This window comes from Leptosomus discolor, chromosome 2 (genome assembly GCF_034619465.1).
Source record: "Leptosomus discolor isolate bLepDis1 chromosome 2, bLepDis1.hap2, whole genome shotgun sequence".
NCBI lineage: Eukaryota > Metazoa > Chordata > Aves > Leptosomiformes > Leptosomidae > Leptosomus > Leptosomus discolor.
The window spans coordinates 105760026-105775519 of record NC_141392.1 but is presented as its reverse complement, the minus strand read 5'-3'; the positions used below and the strand labels follow the sequence as shown (position 1 = coordinate 105775519).

The 15494-nt window shown below is 37.2% G+C and overlaps 1 protein-coding gene across 1 annotated transcript; it reads left to right on the top strand.

Annotated features, from left to right (window-relative positions):
• The first annotated feature begins 272 nt into the window (after positions 1-272).
• On the top strand, positions 273-5029 carry TMEM18 (transmembrane protein 18). The gene is made up of 5 exons (XM_086461538.1): positions 273-320; positions 560-680; positions 2983-3037; positions 4121-4214; positions 4308-5029. The coding sequence occupies exons 1-5, from the start codon at positions 273-275 to the stop codon at positions 4395-4397; spliced, it is 408 nt and encodes a 135-aa protein (XP_086317664.1). The 3' UTR covers positions 4398-5029.
• The last annotated feature ends 10465 nt before the right edge of the window (positions 5030-15494 follow it).

The window sequence follows — 15494 nt, the reverse complement described above, 5'->3', positions numbered from 1 at the left end:
CTCAGGAGAAGCAGCCACTGGGGTGTACAGAGCCACCTATGCTCGTCCTCCCAAAGACAGGACCAGCCACCACCCTTTCCACCTCTGAGGGGATGACAGCGGCCCTGGGAGCGCCACCCGTGCGAGATAAACAACCTCTTCCCCCTCCATTGCCCCAGAGCGAGAGACAAAGCTCTCCCCGCCGCTGCCGAAGTCTCGCGAGAAGCCGCCCAACGGCCGCCGGCGGCCGTTGGGCGGCTTCTCGCGAGACTTCGGCGACCGCTGCCACCGCCATGGAGCAGCCGTTAAGCAGCCCGCCGGGGCTCTCCGCCATCCTGGCGGTAAGGAGGGAGCTGGGGCCGGGCTGGCTGCTCGCCCGGGGAGAGGGGAGGAGGCACCGGCCACCGTGTGTGCGGGGGAAGCCGGCGCTGGGGTGCGCGCTCCTTCCCCGTGTCGGCACCGGGCGGGCTGTCGAGCGCGGTTGTCGTTTGGGCGCGGGAGAAGGAGAGGTGCTCGCTCTAGCTGCCTGGTGGCACTCCTTCTCCTGACATAGCCTCATGGGCTTTCGTTTTGTCCGTAGAAGACGGACTGGTCCGAGCCCTGGCTGGTGGGGCTGGCGGTTTTCCACGTCCTCTGCTTCCTCCTGACGTGTGTCTCTTTCCAGCACTACCGGGTGCAAGTGGGGCACTTCCTCTGCATGGGTGAGTGCTGTATTCAGGCTTCCGTGAACTGGGCGATAAGCGGCATGTGCATTGTCTAAGCAGCTAATAATACCGTCAAATACCTTCTTTTAGTCTTGATAACGGTTTCCTTCATGTACTTAACTTGCACCGTGCACGGTTTTATACTTCGCAGCAGGTGAAGTGCATGCAAACTAGTATTTCTCTTGTAGTAATACGTGTGTGTATACATGATAAACTGTTATAGAAGCTGCCATGACCTATAAATACGTATTTGTTTGGTTTCCAAGACTGTATGAAGTAGTGACTTAGGATCTGGGATAAGTAAGGTTTCTGCATGGTAAGTGCTGTGTGTATCACAGCTTCTCAAGAAATCTGCTGAGAGCCAGCAATTGCTTTCCACTCTGCCTTACTCAAATACTGCAGTTCAGTGAATATGGTCAGCTTTTACCTGGGTTTATTTCTGGAGCAGGTTCACCATGTGCCCAGCTGACAGCTGCAATAATGGCATGAGGAAGAGGAAGACTGATTTGGTACATTGCAGTAACAGCTTGTGTTATCTTAGTGTCACTCTTCAGCCTGAGAATCCACGAGTGGTCTTGCCTAGCCAAAGCTGTGTCTTTATGGCTGACTGGCTGAAGATCTAGTAGTTTTGCAGAGGGTATTTGGCTTAATTAAGATGACATGGATTTGAGTTAGATCCATGTATTATGAGCAGTACTTTGGTTCCAGCCATGGGTTGGATTTTCTGGTGAGTAAGGCATTTTTGCACTCCCTCAGTTCTGTCGTGCTTGCAAGGTGGTGGAGGAAGAATGAGCAATTGAAAGAGATTTGCAGGCAAAAAGCCACTTGAAGACTATCTTGGGTTTTTAAAATACCATTTAGTGAACTAGTCAAATTGGGAGAGGAATTATAGCTTCCTCAAAGCTGCAAATAACTCAGTTAACAGTAAGATTTCAGTAACATTAATTACCCCCCCCTCAAAGGAATCTATAAACTGTAGTAGTTTCTTTACATCCACTTGTAACTGAAGTGTTTAAAATGATCTACAGAGGGCAAAACAACAATGCCCTGTTTATGCTACATTAGGTCTGAAAGTTCCCTATAAGAGTACAGGCCTTTCTTTCTTAAATTTAGTATTAGACATTCAGAATTTCCAATGGCGTGCTGTTTACTTTAGACTTTATCTAAGTATTCCCATTGTTACTAACACTAGTTTGAATGCCCAAGGTCTAACTGCATTAGAAAATTCAGTGGAAGTGGTCATTGCTGGCTTTTTAACCCCGATATCATGTAAACTTGCTGTTAACAAGAAGAGTGCATAAAAATATCCATATTGAGTTCAAGCCTTGTTTGTACCTGAAAAACTGAACTACTTTTGATATGTCTGCAGTGTAAATAATTTTGTATTGCAGCTAGTCAGAAATAACCGAGGAAATTATGAAATTAACACTTTGATTTACTTTGGCAGCCGAGCAGCATAGGTATGTTTATACTGTGCAGTTCCAATCAGACATAATCCAGATGATGGCAAAACAAGATAGCACTCCTTCGTTTCACCAGACTAGTTATTTAATTGCCTTGTGCAGGTCATCTTTAGCCACTGAAGCTGGGTTTTTTTGCTTTATTTCTTGTGGGAAATGATGCAAGAACAAACTAAAATTTTTTGTATTGCTTTTCTGTTAAACATGCAGTTGCGCTGAATTTTCCTACTGTCTTGATGGCTTCATATTGCGTGTTGTTGTTGAGTAAGAATATGCTAGGTTTCACATGATTACAGTGGACTACTCTGCTATACACCACTTCAAACAAAGTTTGTATTTTGCCAAAACGCTTGTATATTAGACCTTAACTTCAGATGGTAATGTTAGATATAGCAGTGTCTCACCATAACATCTAAAATGATAATTTCATTCCATACCAGTTGTGGGGAGTGCTGGCATTTCTTTTTACAGACATAACCTAGAAGCAGTCACTGAGAAGATTGTTGGCGAAAAATACTATTTTTTTTTAAGTAATTTGTATGCTGAGCTCTTTCTGTAAGCTCGGATGAGCAAGGTTTTAAGTTTGATTGTAATATAGTGTGTATGTGTTGTGATCACTTTGTATTTCTTAGTAAATATATGGGATAGTTATGATTTAACGATATGATTTAAATCAGAATTGGTTTTGTGCAGTTAAATATTAAATGTGTAATTTGTTCTTCCAAGGATCAAGGAATTCTAATGTCTAGTACGTGCGCATCTTTAGTATACATGGCAGAACTGATGGCAGCTTATGTTAAAAGAAATACTGAATCTAATATTCTTCTTTTGTCATACAGCAGGCTTAGTGTACTGCGCTGAATATATAAATGAATTAGCAGCTATGAATTGGAGGTAAATGTTTTCACTTTCATTTTTACATTTAAATGAATGTTCTTCTAAAAATCTTAGGTTTTCATATCATTCCCAGAAAACATTAATTTAAAAGTGTCAGCCATGCCTCATCAGTAGAATGTGATGGCAGAGGGTCTATTACATTTATTAACGTAGAACTCTACAGTTTTGTTACACAACGGTACTGCTGTGTTACAGTACAACATAGTTATCACGTAGCTTGTAAGAAAAGGCAGTTTTCAATAGCTAGCCTGTATTTACTGTTCTGCTTAAAATCTGTGTTTATATGGATAGTTGTAAACTAGTTAGAGAACTCAGAGAAAAGCAGAGTGCGATGGTTAAGGGGAAGAAGATGTGAGCTTTGATATTTTTGTTTGTTTGTTTTTGGGCTTTCTTTGGTAGGTATTCATGTATAATATGCTGTAGTTAAGTGCTACTTCTCAAAAATGCCACTACTATTTTATTTACCTGCTTAAATGCATAAAAAGCATTATTATCTATTTTACTAAGGCTACATGCCAGAATTAAACTGATGGCTTATTTTCAGAAGCACTGAGCTAATCTTTCCCTAATATAACTGGAAATTACGTGTTTTAACACTACTTTAGGCAGGCATCTAATTGTAAATCTTTATATTTCACTTCAGGCATATATGACCTAAATTACAGCTTTGTTACATGTATTATTTCTGTTATATTTTCTAATATGAGCAAGCAAAATACTTAAGAAAGTAATTTCAGACACTTCAGCATAAGTATGATTTCTAATGCACCAGTATATGTACTATTGTAGTTACATTAGTAAGTTACTTAATCTATGGTTGTTTTATTTAGGTTTTGTGCAGTAAAACTTCCAAGAAAAGAAAGACTAGTATTGTAATAAATATTCATAGCTGATGAGATATTGACTGTTTCTTTGTTCTGACTTAATACAGTAGAATGCTGGCCTATGATTGGGGATCCCAAGAAGTAGGATAGTCTGTACGATGTCCATGTTGAATAGTTAGTGTGAAAGTCTAAATGCTATGTGAACTACATAGAAAAGTAAAAGAAGAAACTTTATTCTTTCTTTTATTTCTTTCAGGCTGTTTTCTAAATACCAATACTTTGATTCAAGAGGGATGTTTATTTCACTTGTATTTTCTGCACCACTGCTGGTGAATACTATTATAATTGTGGTATGTATGTGTTCATTTATATGGATGCTTTGATTAAATTGATAACTAAATATATATGGATTAGTTAAATTTAATAATTTACTTACTTTTCAGGTCACCTGGGTTTACAGAACTTTGAATGTAATGACTGAACTGAAGATGTTACAGCAGAAAAAGAAAGCAGAAAAAGAGAAAAAAAAGTGAAAGCACCTAACACTTTGGGTTTTTTTAACTGTAATAATATGTGTCCAGGTAATCAGTCCTTCTGTGAGGACTGTTATCCAGAAACAGCAATGTGTTTGTGTCTGTTGTCAAGAGAACTATGCAACCTATGGCCATGGAGAATGATGTGAAAGCAGATGTGTACAATACACTTGAATTGGCCGTGAAATTGAGAAATCGGGTCTTAACAGGTCTTTCTGCCCTTCAATGTAAGACAGTTTTCTACCATGACCAAGGTTATTCTTATTGGTGAGACCCAGTCTTCCAGTCTGTTTCCATTTGCCTGTGTATTTTTAAACTATGTCTTAACTGTGTGTTTATCAAGTGATTAAGCCAATTGGAGCAGTGTTGTGAATTCTGGTAAATGAGGGATTGTGTTCAGAATACCTCAGGAATCTGTGCTTCTATGAAGCATTTAACTTCTTTATAAATCAAATTTCATACTTCCTATGAGTGTTGTGTGCCAGTAGCATTTTATAAATAAAATTATCCACTATACCTTAAATGGAGTTAATTTGTATTAATTTTTAATCAGATTTTTTCTTTTTTTCTCATAAAAATTTCCAGTTTGGTAAAATCTTGTACTTAATTTGTGTAAGTCATTCAAAATGATCTCTGCATTTTTTTTTAATTTACATTTCATGATTTTAATGCTGCTGGATAAATATCTTTTCTTAAAACTGGATGAAATTTTGATAGTTTTTGCTTATTTGTTGAACAGAAAGGAAGGGGAGAAACTATCATGTTCTATGCTATTTTGTCCTTTTTTTTATGCTTTACTTTTTTTAATAAATAAATGACAATGAAAAACTAACTGATAAAAATGGGTAAGTCTTCAGTTTTGTTAAGAGTAACCTGTTTTTATTGGATTAAGGAAATTTGAGAGTGGGAACGAACACAGTGGAAGACTGTCCATACATATTTAGGAAGAGTTGTATCTGGAAGCAGTTGAACCTTTGTGTGGAGACCTAAGCTTTTGTCTAAAATAGATGTGATTTAAGACATAGGGAAGATAATCTATAAAATTGAACTTAGACTAATGTGAAGAACAGTTGGGTACAAAAATGCAGAACACTAGTAAGTTTTTAAGCCAAGTAAGTATTCGTGAAATTAATTTTAAATACATGAATAGTCTTCACAACAGTGGAAATAATGGATCTGAGGGAGGTAAGCAGATGCATGTGCATACAGTTTGCAAGTCTCTTAGGGAGAGAGTGAAACTTTCTGGAGGGCTTCACACCATTGTGGAAGGGCAGCGCAGCATTAGTCTGAGATCCATTTCTTTGCCTTTCCCATGGATTAACTTAGCATGGCTCTCCTCACTCAAGGCTCTATCAAGAATTACAGACAGCCAGACTACTTTATATTAGCAAACTAAATAGATTCAGGCTTGCTATGTTGTCCCATGGTCGTCCATTCTGTTACAACTCTTGATGCAATGTTGAGTAGTGTCAACTGTCACTTCATGAAAACATCTCTAGTGGTCTGGCAGATGGGCTGTGCCTTTTGGGAACAATCCCTGTTTTGAAGGAGTGAACAGAATCTATCCACATGTCTGAAAGATAGGCTGTGGCACCTGTCTTCAGGACCAAGCAACAGGCCTCTGATTTTATGTAGATGTAGTCCTCCAAGGCTGGTTTAGAGAAGTTCAGCTTTGCTTTTATGGTTTGATAGGGAGAGGTAGGCAATTTTTCATACATGGTCCTAAGCACAACCACACAAGTGGTGTGCTCCTGACTTTCCTCCTCTGCAACTGTATTGATGCACAGTTGTTTTAATATCACACACTTAAAGCTGCAGTACCTCGTAATACTGAGCTACCACCTGTTACCAATAGCTGTTGGCTTCACAGCATGTGTGAATTTGTTTCACAGTAAATGAGGTGGTTAGAGCAGCTAAGCAGCAAGTCTCTTGCAATGGAGAACAATGTGCCTCATTTAGTACGTCCAAGGCAAACTTTCCCAAATAGTTCAGTATTTTGTCTTCCTTCTTGTCTTGTGAGGTTGGAAAAAAAAAGAAAATTCCTTCTTCTGTAAGTATGTGAAACTGGTGAGATACAGCAATTAGAACTGCCCTTTCTAGCATAACATAGACAAGATAAATTATTTTTTCTGTATTGCCCAATTTTTTGTTACTCTTGCTTGGCACAAGATCTATTAGAGAAATTCTCTCTTGTCTTTGGGGATCCCAAGTGGAAGAAAATCTTGTGATTGTCTCTCCTCTTCCTCTCAGTGTAGTTGACCTTTCAGTCAGTATTCCATTTTGTGTTGCATTACTGGAGTAATTTTGCCCTTTAATATAAGATCCCAGGGCATTACAGCCCTTTAACAAAGTTGAAGAACAAAGAACCCTAGAGTGCAAGTGGCAGGCACTTTATTTTTAATTATCAAGTAAATGTCCATTTGAGCTATATATTATCTGTTGATTTCTGGTACCACTGTCATTATGCACTAGCTGAGAGTCAGATAATACTTGGTTTAGAAAGTGTCACCATGATGGGGTCTTTTTTTTTGTCTTCTAAAATTATTGCTGAGCAAAAGTATAAACAGCTCCAAATTTCAAAATTATATCAATTTTTTTTTTATGGATGAATATCTCAAAATGTACATTTCAAAATTTTAAGCTTGGTGTTTTTAAACCTTCCCTGATTACTGAAACAATAGTGAGTATAACAGTTATGTAAGATAAATTTTCACAGATACATGGTTTCCGTATATATGTTTGTCAGAAAAAAATTCCATTTTCTGCATTTCAGAAAGACTCAAACTTTTAGCTGAGTTGTCCTCTAGCTAACCCTGTCTAAGAAACACTTAAGTTTAAGAGCTAAGTTTAAAAAAAAAAAAAAAAAAAAAAAAAAAAGTAGGTCTCTAACTGTAAGAGAAACCCCCAGAATTAAGTAAAGCGTGGCTTTTCTTCATTATGTGTCTGGATTTATGGAGTGATAGTGCAATAAAGGGCCTACTTGCTGACAAACCAAAATAATTGCATCATGAATTTAAAGACTGTTTTGCCTACTTAGAATTTTGTATGTATAAGTGAATGAGAGCCAAATGTCTAAGGCTAGTGGAATACCTTTGCTTTTAATTGGGAGACCTGAATTTAGGTTGTTTGCAAAAGCGCCTGTTTATTTCTGTTTGGAAGGTGCATATGGAAAAGCTGGTGGCTGCCCAGTTGGATCCTTTGGAAAGTAAGACGAGACAGAGGTGATTTATTACGGTTTCTGTGTATCTTGCAGGCATAACATATCTTTCCACAACAGCACATGGTGTCAGCCAGTGTGGAAAAACATTAAAAGGAAGAAAGTAATATTAACCTGGCAGCTTTACCATAGTAGAAATTAGTTTTGTTGCATATAAATCCGTGAAAAGATAGATTAGCAGAATTTAGTTGGCAAACTTCCTGGAGCTTGAAGTTGGCCTTGTTCCCTATGGAAGAGTAATAACTGAGATGAGATGAGGTTCCAAGAATGAGAACCTAGAATTCTGTCTTTTTCCACATCCACTGAAATGCTATATCCTTAGCTTGGAGTGTATTTTCACCTCTTTTTGATCCAATGAATCTCATTATTCTAGGCAAAATGGAACAAATCCAATAAGGGAATTTGAATGTCTGTTCCTCAGGGGTGTTTGCTAGCTTAGTAGTTAAGTGTCTTGGATATCCCCATCTCCCATAAAAAACACCTACCTGCCAAAGGCACGAAAGGGCAGTAAATTGAGGCCTCCTGCATCCGTGTGTGTATTCTCAAGAACTTTGAAAGACAGTCTTACTACTTTGCATCATCCGAGTCTTAAAAGAAGGGATCTACTCCCGAAAAAGCTGTTAGGTGGTGATCTGCTGTGGCTGTGAATCCTAAATGGAGGAAGAATCTATGGAGAATTACTTTGGATTTCGAGAATCGTAAGCTCAAATCTTTAACTCTGCTTTTTATAGGAACTGGGAATGTCCGAGAAAAAGAGGAGTAGTGATTCTTTGTATCAACAAGATAGAAAATGATGCAGCTGAAATGGAGGAAATGTTCTATTTCTTTAAATACAGCTAAATATTTTTGCTTACTTTTACTGTAAGTTTGATTAAAAATTAGAAGCCAAACATAATTTTTCACTGTAGATGAACACACCATTTTTGCAACTAGTATATCAAAGTATTTTTCTCTGTTTAGCAAACTCACATATTGTGCATATTTGTTTATTTAATTTTTTAAATATTTTAAAATACATTCTAAATATTTTAACGTGTTTCAACGAAGTACAAGTATTTGGTGTTTTTCTGTTCATCAGGGGAAGAGATCGTTACAATTAACGAATCTTGCCACTGGATGTCACCATCTCACATGCAAAAGCTGAATCAAAACTTTCCCTTTGAGCCAGTTCTGGGGAGCTTTTCACCATAGCTTCATGAATACTTTCTGCAGCATTTCGAAATAGTCAGGAAAGCTTGGACTGTGGCCTCTGAAAGCATAAATTATTATCTGAGCTTCAAGATGCATCTCCAGTCACTTTCAAATGTTTATTGACACTCTTGCTTAAAAGGTACTTCCTGTAGCAGCGATGATGTGCGTATATGCTTCCAGAGTCAGGACTGTGGGCATATTTTGTGTTTTAATGCAGCAAGAAAATAAATATCCTGTTCTTTCATACCCACATTTCATATGGAGGAGCCTGTCTTCAACCACTTGAAATGAAGTATAACAAAAAAAGAATAAAACCAGTACATTATTGCGTGAACAATATTCAGGAAAGCTTACTGAAGCAGCCTGGTTAATGAACTGACAGAGCTTATGCAGGAGTTCTGTTTCTCTGTAATTTTTATCCTATTTTACCCTGTTTTTATTTATCCTTTGAATTTATCTGAATTCTGTTTCCACACACAACCTCTTTAAGAATATAGACTTTCAGTTTGAATGGACTTGGGTCCCCTCACTGTGATTTACATGCATGAACATACATGTAATGACTCTGAAAAGATTAGGCGATTATAACCCAGCATGCTTGTGAAATGTCAGCCTTTATAATTCAAAACTAATGTCCTTTATAGACCTCTGTTTTGTAATCTATCTTCTTCTGACCAGTTCTTCCAAATTGTGGCCATATTTATACCGCTGTTTTGCTGCAAAACTAGAACGGTATTGTACTGAATAGGAAATATCTCAGAGGGCTCAAAAGGAAGGCCTCTACATTTCCTATATTTGTGTTTATTGTTTCATATAAATACGAACTGTAGGAACCTTTCTCATACAGTTTCACAAGCATAATGAAGCCAGGAAAAGAGCTGTAACTGGTAATACGTTACACTGCTACAAGCACTGACTTTAAGTGGTCCCACTGAAATCATGGTCCTGTTTTCTTTGGCACTGTCCAGAGTTAGAACCAGTTGAAATCAACATCAGGATCAAATGCATTGCCTCTTTCATCTGAAAATGTTATAATTAGCAAGGCATTCAGCAGAACTGATTGAAACAAGATGCATGTCTTAAAGTGGACAAGTTCCAAGTGTCATTTATAACTCGCTTGTTAATCCAGCCCCGAATCAAAGAAATACAATCTTGTATACCTTTCCTCCCTTCTGATCCAGCAAAAACCTATGAAAAAGGGTTTGCACAGGGACCTGAGGGGAGGCAGAATGAAGTTCTGCTGGACAAAGAGGTAACTGGGCTGGGACCCTTCACTGAGATCATGCTTTTCTCTCAGTCTTAGGATTGTGTAATAAATAGACCTAGGTAGTTTCAAGTAGCAGGACAAGATGTGAAGTTTTTCATATAATTAGAACTGATAACAGCTTGATCTTAAGGAAGACTAAGCTTGGAAGGGTTTTAATATGGCAGAAACAAGCTTTTAGAAATTATTCAAGTCATTAAAGTAATCCTGCTGTGGAATTGGGATAAGTACGTGAACAAAGGTAGAAGTGTGCTATTCCTTTGTAGTCAGCAGTAATGATCTGCTCAACAGCTCATCAGTAATATATCTTGAAGTAATATATAGTAGGCTCTACAAAACATGAACCATTTTAGGTCCATAACTGCAAGAGTTAACAGTTAAGCCTCTGATGCCATACTCTTCACCTTGATTTAGAGATTAGTGAGAGTGTCGGCTTCCTATAGCCACTCTGGAAAGAATGTAATTTGTAAGTTTTGTACTCCAGCAAAAGCATCACAAAAATCAGGAAGTTGGTGTACCAAACAAATAATATGGAAGTTTTCAGCCCTTTAAGGCAAAGTATTTTGTAGCAGAATCCAGGGAACTGTAAGCTTTTTGGTTGTTTAATTATGTTTGATCCACAGCAGTGTTGTAAAATGGGGTTAGAAATAGATTTGATGGCTTTACTTAAAGGTGTTGATTTTATAGGTTAATTGTGAGACCTTTTCTAAGTGATCACAGTCTGTTTTTTCTTTGAAATCACAGAGCCAACACAAATAAAACAGTCCAATTTTAACTATTTTCTTGTTTCAATGGCCCTAAATCCTAAATTAGACTAGTCATTCTACAGTAATAATCAAAAAGCAGGACACAACATCCTTCTGATCAAGAAGAGCTAATTTATAAAAAAAGCTCATGAGAACAATTTCCTTCTAGCAACTCGGTTTATTGATTTTTACCATCAAAAATTCAGATTAATTAGTAAATAGTGTGTGTTATCCAAGTTTTCTCTTCCCCCATGTTGTAGGAAGAACAAATACAACATGCAAAATTATCTGACTGGATTTATATGTGAGCAAACAGTGACAATTGTAATGGTATATGATTTCCACATAACTCTTTGAAATAAAAATAAAAATATTCCAAAATACTATTAAATAGAGCTTCTTTGGAAACTGATTTGTCAGTAGCCGTTTGATACTTAAAAAAGAACTTGAAAATGTAAAAATATTCCAAAATACTATTAAATAGAGCTTCTTCAGAAGTTGATTTGTCAGTAACTGTTTGATACTTAAAAAAGAGCTGGAAAATGTACAGAACACATAGCTTATAGGTAGTTTAGTTAGTTCCCTAAGCCATTAACTTGTATAAAGTTTATAAAAAGTTTGATAAGTTTTATATTTGAATGAAATACACTGGAGAGATTGATTTATATAGCTATGTCAGAAAAGAGAAAGCAAGCTCTTCTCTGAGCTCTGAAGAAACTCACAGAATTTATGACTTTCAAGACTTCTACATTAAGAGAAATAATCCAAAAAGACTCTGAAATCACAATTTTGACATGGAGTGAAATACCTCGGAGTCTTTCAGATATTTTTGTGGTATGCAGTGCAAGTCATATCAATGTATTTGTAAAATGAATAGTAAAGATGCTTAAAGACAGCTTGTGGTTGTATCATGATAGAGAAACAGAAAATAAATGCCAAGTAAGCTAAAATTACAGAAAAAAATTTATATTATCGCATTTTTTCAATTGACTGCTTATGTGATTCTTGTGCATGTTAATACATAACAATATTGACAAATTCCAGGCTGCAATAGATTTAAAGTGTTACCAAAAATCCTTTCAATCAAAAGATGGAGACCTTGACCTCTCAAATAAAAACTACCCTCTCTTAAAAGTCTAGCTGAGGCTTCATACAAAATGTTGAATGAAAATGCTAAAAGTGTACTATTTGCATTAAAGTTAATATTTGTTGCATTTCTTTTTTATTATTTTACCTAGCAAATTATGGGTTAAAATGCTACCACTCAGAGTATTAAGTTCAGTTAAAAAACACCAAAGCCTTCTGGTTTTGTTGTTTGTATGCCCATTAGGGAGTCACCTGTTAATTCAATGCTAATTGGCAACAGCCGTTATCATTCATTATCATTAACTTTGATAGTTATTGTAGAAGATACCCTTATAGAGTGGTTAACTCATTTAAATTTAGCCCAGTTAAGTGTGATACACTATAGCTGTATTAACTCATCAAAAAAAAATAAAGTGGAGAATACACATAATTGTTTCAGTTAAATACATAACTGGCAGTATTATAGCTAGAAAGCAGTCAGTTTGCTTTGTAACCCTTAGAGGGCTCCATTGCTATGTAGTACTGGAAAATAGCCTAATTTGACATGTTAACATATTCTGACATCTACTGTAATTTAATTTAGGCCTTATATTAACTCTGTTTACATGGTTTTAACTGTGTGCAGAACATTCCAAGCTGGTTAAAAGGTCTGATGACGTAGATTTAGGATTGTAAAATGAAGTAGAATGTCTACAAAGCTGTTATGTACAGATTTGCTGGAATTAGTATCATAACTGTGACAGGATTCTCGGTTCCCAGATTTCAAAAGCATGAGGACTGGTCCAGAGTCAAAATTTTTAAATCATGACTGAATAATTGTTCATGATTTTCCAAATGGTTCACTGACCATCCAGAGCATCTGTGTGTAAATTATAGCATCGCTGCAGTTTTTTCTCTTTAACAACCTAATACACTTAAAGAAGTTCCAGCAGGGTGTTGCCTCTGAACAGCCAATCTCTTATGGAGGAAGAAGTGTACTAGTCCTCCCTTTTCTTCCTTCCAGGGGATTCAGGTGTGACTCGGCTCCTTTCCAGAGGCATGAAAACAGCTAAGAGCAATTTAAGGCCAAAGTGAGGGCTACCATGCTAAGTGAGGCATAGGAGAACTTGAAGGACAGTTGCAACTTCACAGATGGTTCCCTTAAGATCCCATGGGCACAGCAAATGGGAAGGGGTCTGAAATGGAACTGGAAGTGAGGCATGCATAGAAACAAATTTGGGTGAAAAAAGACGTTGAAGTCAGATGTGCTTTGGTTTGTTTGAAGTAATTTTTTTTAAAAAAACGTATTTTGAAAACTGCATGGAAAAAATCACATGATGAGGTGAAAGTTTTGTGGCAGGTGGAGGAAATAGGAGAGCAGCTGGACATTTCTGCATCTGGGACAAGGAAAGGAGAAGACAGTCATCTGAGGGAAAAGAGAAGTGGACAATGTAGTAAAAAGAAATGTTCCTTACAGCCTGCCAGCTTTCTCTGGGAAGAAACTGGCACATTCCTGTGCATAAAGATCCTCCAAAAGAGCTCCTGTGAGAGAGACCAAAATTATCTTGCTCGTGTAAGCTGGAAACTCTTCTAAACCCATCAAAACACGAGCATGAAAACTCTTTTGGAGAAATAGCAAGCAAACAATTAATAAATAGGTCAGTGCTGAGAGTTAAAAGCCATTTAACCTCTCCAGCACTCTACTGAAGAGGGAGACTGACCACAAGATATTACTCCTTGTTCCTTTACTCTGTGGATTAGGGTGTACTTTATGAGTCAAAACATTTCCCTCAGTTCAGTTCTTCTAGAGCATGAAGAAATTAGCCATGACTGTTTTAGCTCACAAATCAGACAACCACAAAGAAGTGTCTTTGCCAGGATCAATACGTTTTCAGACTCACATGATTTGAGCTCTCCAAAGCGAAACTGCTCTCCAAAGCGAAACTGCTGCCAGCGTGATCTCTTCCTCGACTGCCTTTCCCTTGCAGTGGAAATGGGAAGTCCTGTGTTGCTCCACCCAGAAGTCTCTGATGTGTTTCCTTACAGCAAACCATGCTCTAGTCGCTACAGGATTCAGTGTCAGGAGACTTATTTGGAAGGTCGCTGGTTGACTATGTACCCTGGAGCAGGCTAAATGACCTCCCTACTGAAAAAGGGGAAACTACCCACATTGCTAAGGTTCTTTCATAGCCTTGGTGATAATGGATCTATAAACAAAAAGGTATTGTTATGAATATTAGTCTTTATTCTTGAACAAGGAGTTAATTTTCCAAGAGAAGAGAAAAAGAAAATAGATATCCTGGCAAGAATGGGATGTTAAGAGTAAGAAATCAAAATTTTTTGCCATTTTAGTTTAAAGTCTTTTTCTAATACTTGTAAGCCTCCCATCTAAAATAAGAAAATAAGATTTTAAAAGTGAAATGAAGGACTGTAGTGCTAGTAAGGGTAGAATAGTTTAAGGTTAAAAATATGTATGGGATATATTAAAGTTCCAGCAAATTTCAAAGAAATAGGCAGGAAGGAAGGAAAATTATTGCATGAATCATACTCCCTTGGGTAACAGTGTCAGCAGAGTTGAAATTATCATGTTGCATAGGACAAACAGATGAGCAAATTGATGAGTAACTGACAAAAACTTTTTTTTTTTTCCTGAACACTGAACTAGCAAACAGCTCTTTTTATATAATAGAGATGTGAGGTAATGACTACCATCATTCTGAAAGTCAGAGCTATAAAGAAGGATATAAAAGAGCAGATGGTATGTTACGATGATGCCCTAACAAATGCAAGCAGCCATACTACTGCAAGAATGTTTCTTCATGGACTGATTTAATCACAGTGAATGGATTTTGCCTTTATTACTTTATAGCAGGTATTTCTGGCATGATTTAGCCTGTTAGATTTGTCTCTGTTCGTTACACCACATAGCTCGAATTTCTTAACTAGAAGGGTTTGACTTTAAGCTGATCTCTTCCTGGGCTGAGGTTCGTTCCTCTGTTAGGTGGAGTGAGGGCCAACACATAAGTAAATTGGATAATCAAGGAGTATTGACTTGGGCCTAAGCGGACAGTATAAAGCAGTAATTTTTTTAACTCTGAAACTTTATTTTGTTTGTATTTATCTCAGTGTGATCTCCCAAATTATTTTTTTTGATTCTTTCTTGGTTAGGCAGGGAGGTAATGGATCACATGTATTTCACGTTGCAAGTCTTTACAATTGCCTTTTATGATTACCTTGAGATGATGCCAGCAATTCACTTCCTCAAGCAGCACTTCAGTTAACCCTGGAAAATGCTAGCATGGAACTACCAGTATGTTATTAGAACAATATTACAATTCTAATGTGAAAAACTAACTATATCCACAAATAATTTGGTACTGCCAAACCATTGGTGCAAAGATATCTACAAGAAACAAGATGAACACTGAGGAGAAACAGAAGACAGTATAGACCAGTGGGGAGCCAGTGGGGATACTCCCTTTTATTTCTCTGACTTTCCTGAAAAATTAATATTTTTCTCTCAAAAGAAATTTACAGCTTAAAAATATTGATAAACTCTGCACTACAGCAAGATTTCAAGACAGCTCATCTCTTTTAAACATTACACATTATGC

Coding starts and splice junctions, on each gene's coding strand:
- TMEM18 (XM_086461538.1), top strand. CDS start 273: ATGGAGCAGCCGTTAAGCAGCCCGCCGGGGCTCTCCGCCATCCTGGCG. Junction 321..559: donor GGCTCTCCGCCATCCTGGCG/GTAAGGAGGGAG, acceptor TTTTGTCCGTAG/AAGACGGACTGGTCCGAGCC. Junction 4,215..4,307: donor TGAATACTATTATAATTGTG/GTATGTATGTGT, acceptor CTTACTTTTCAG/GTCACCTGGGTTTACAGAAC.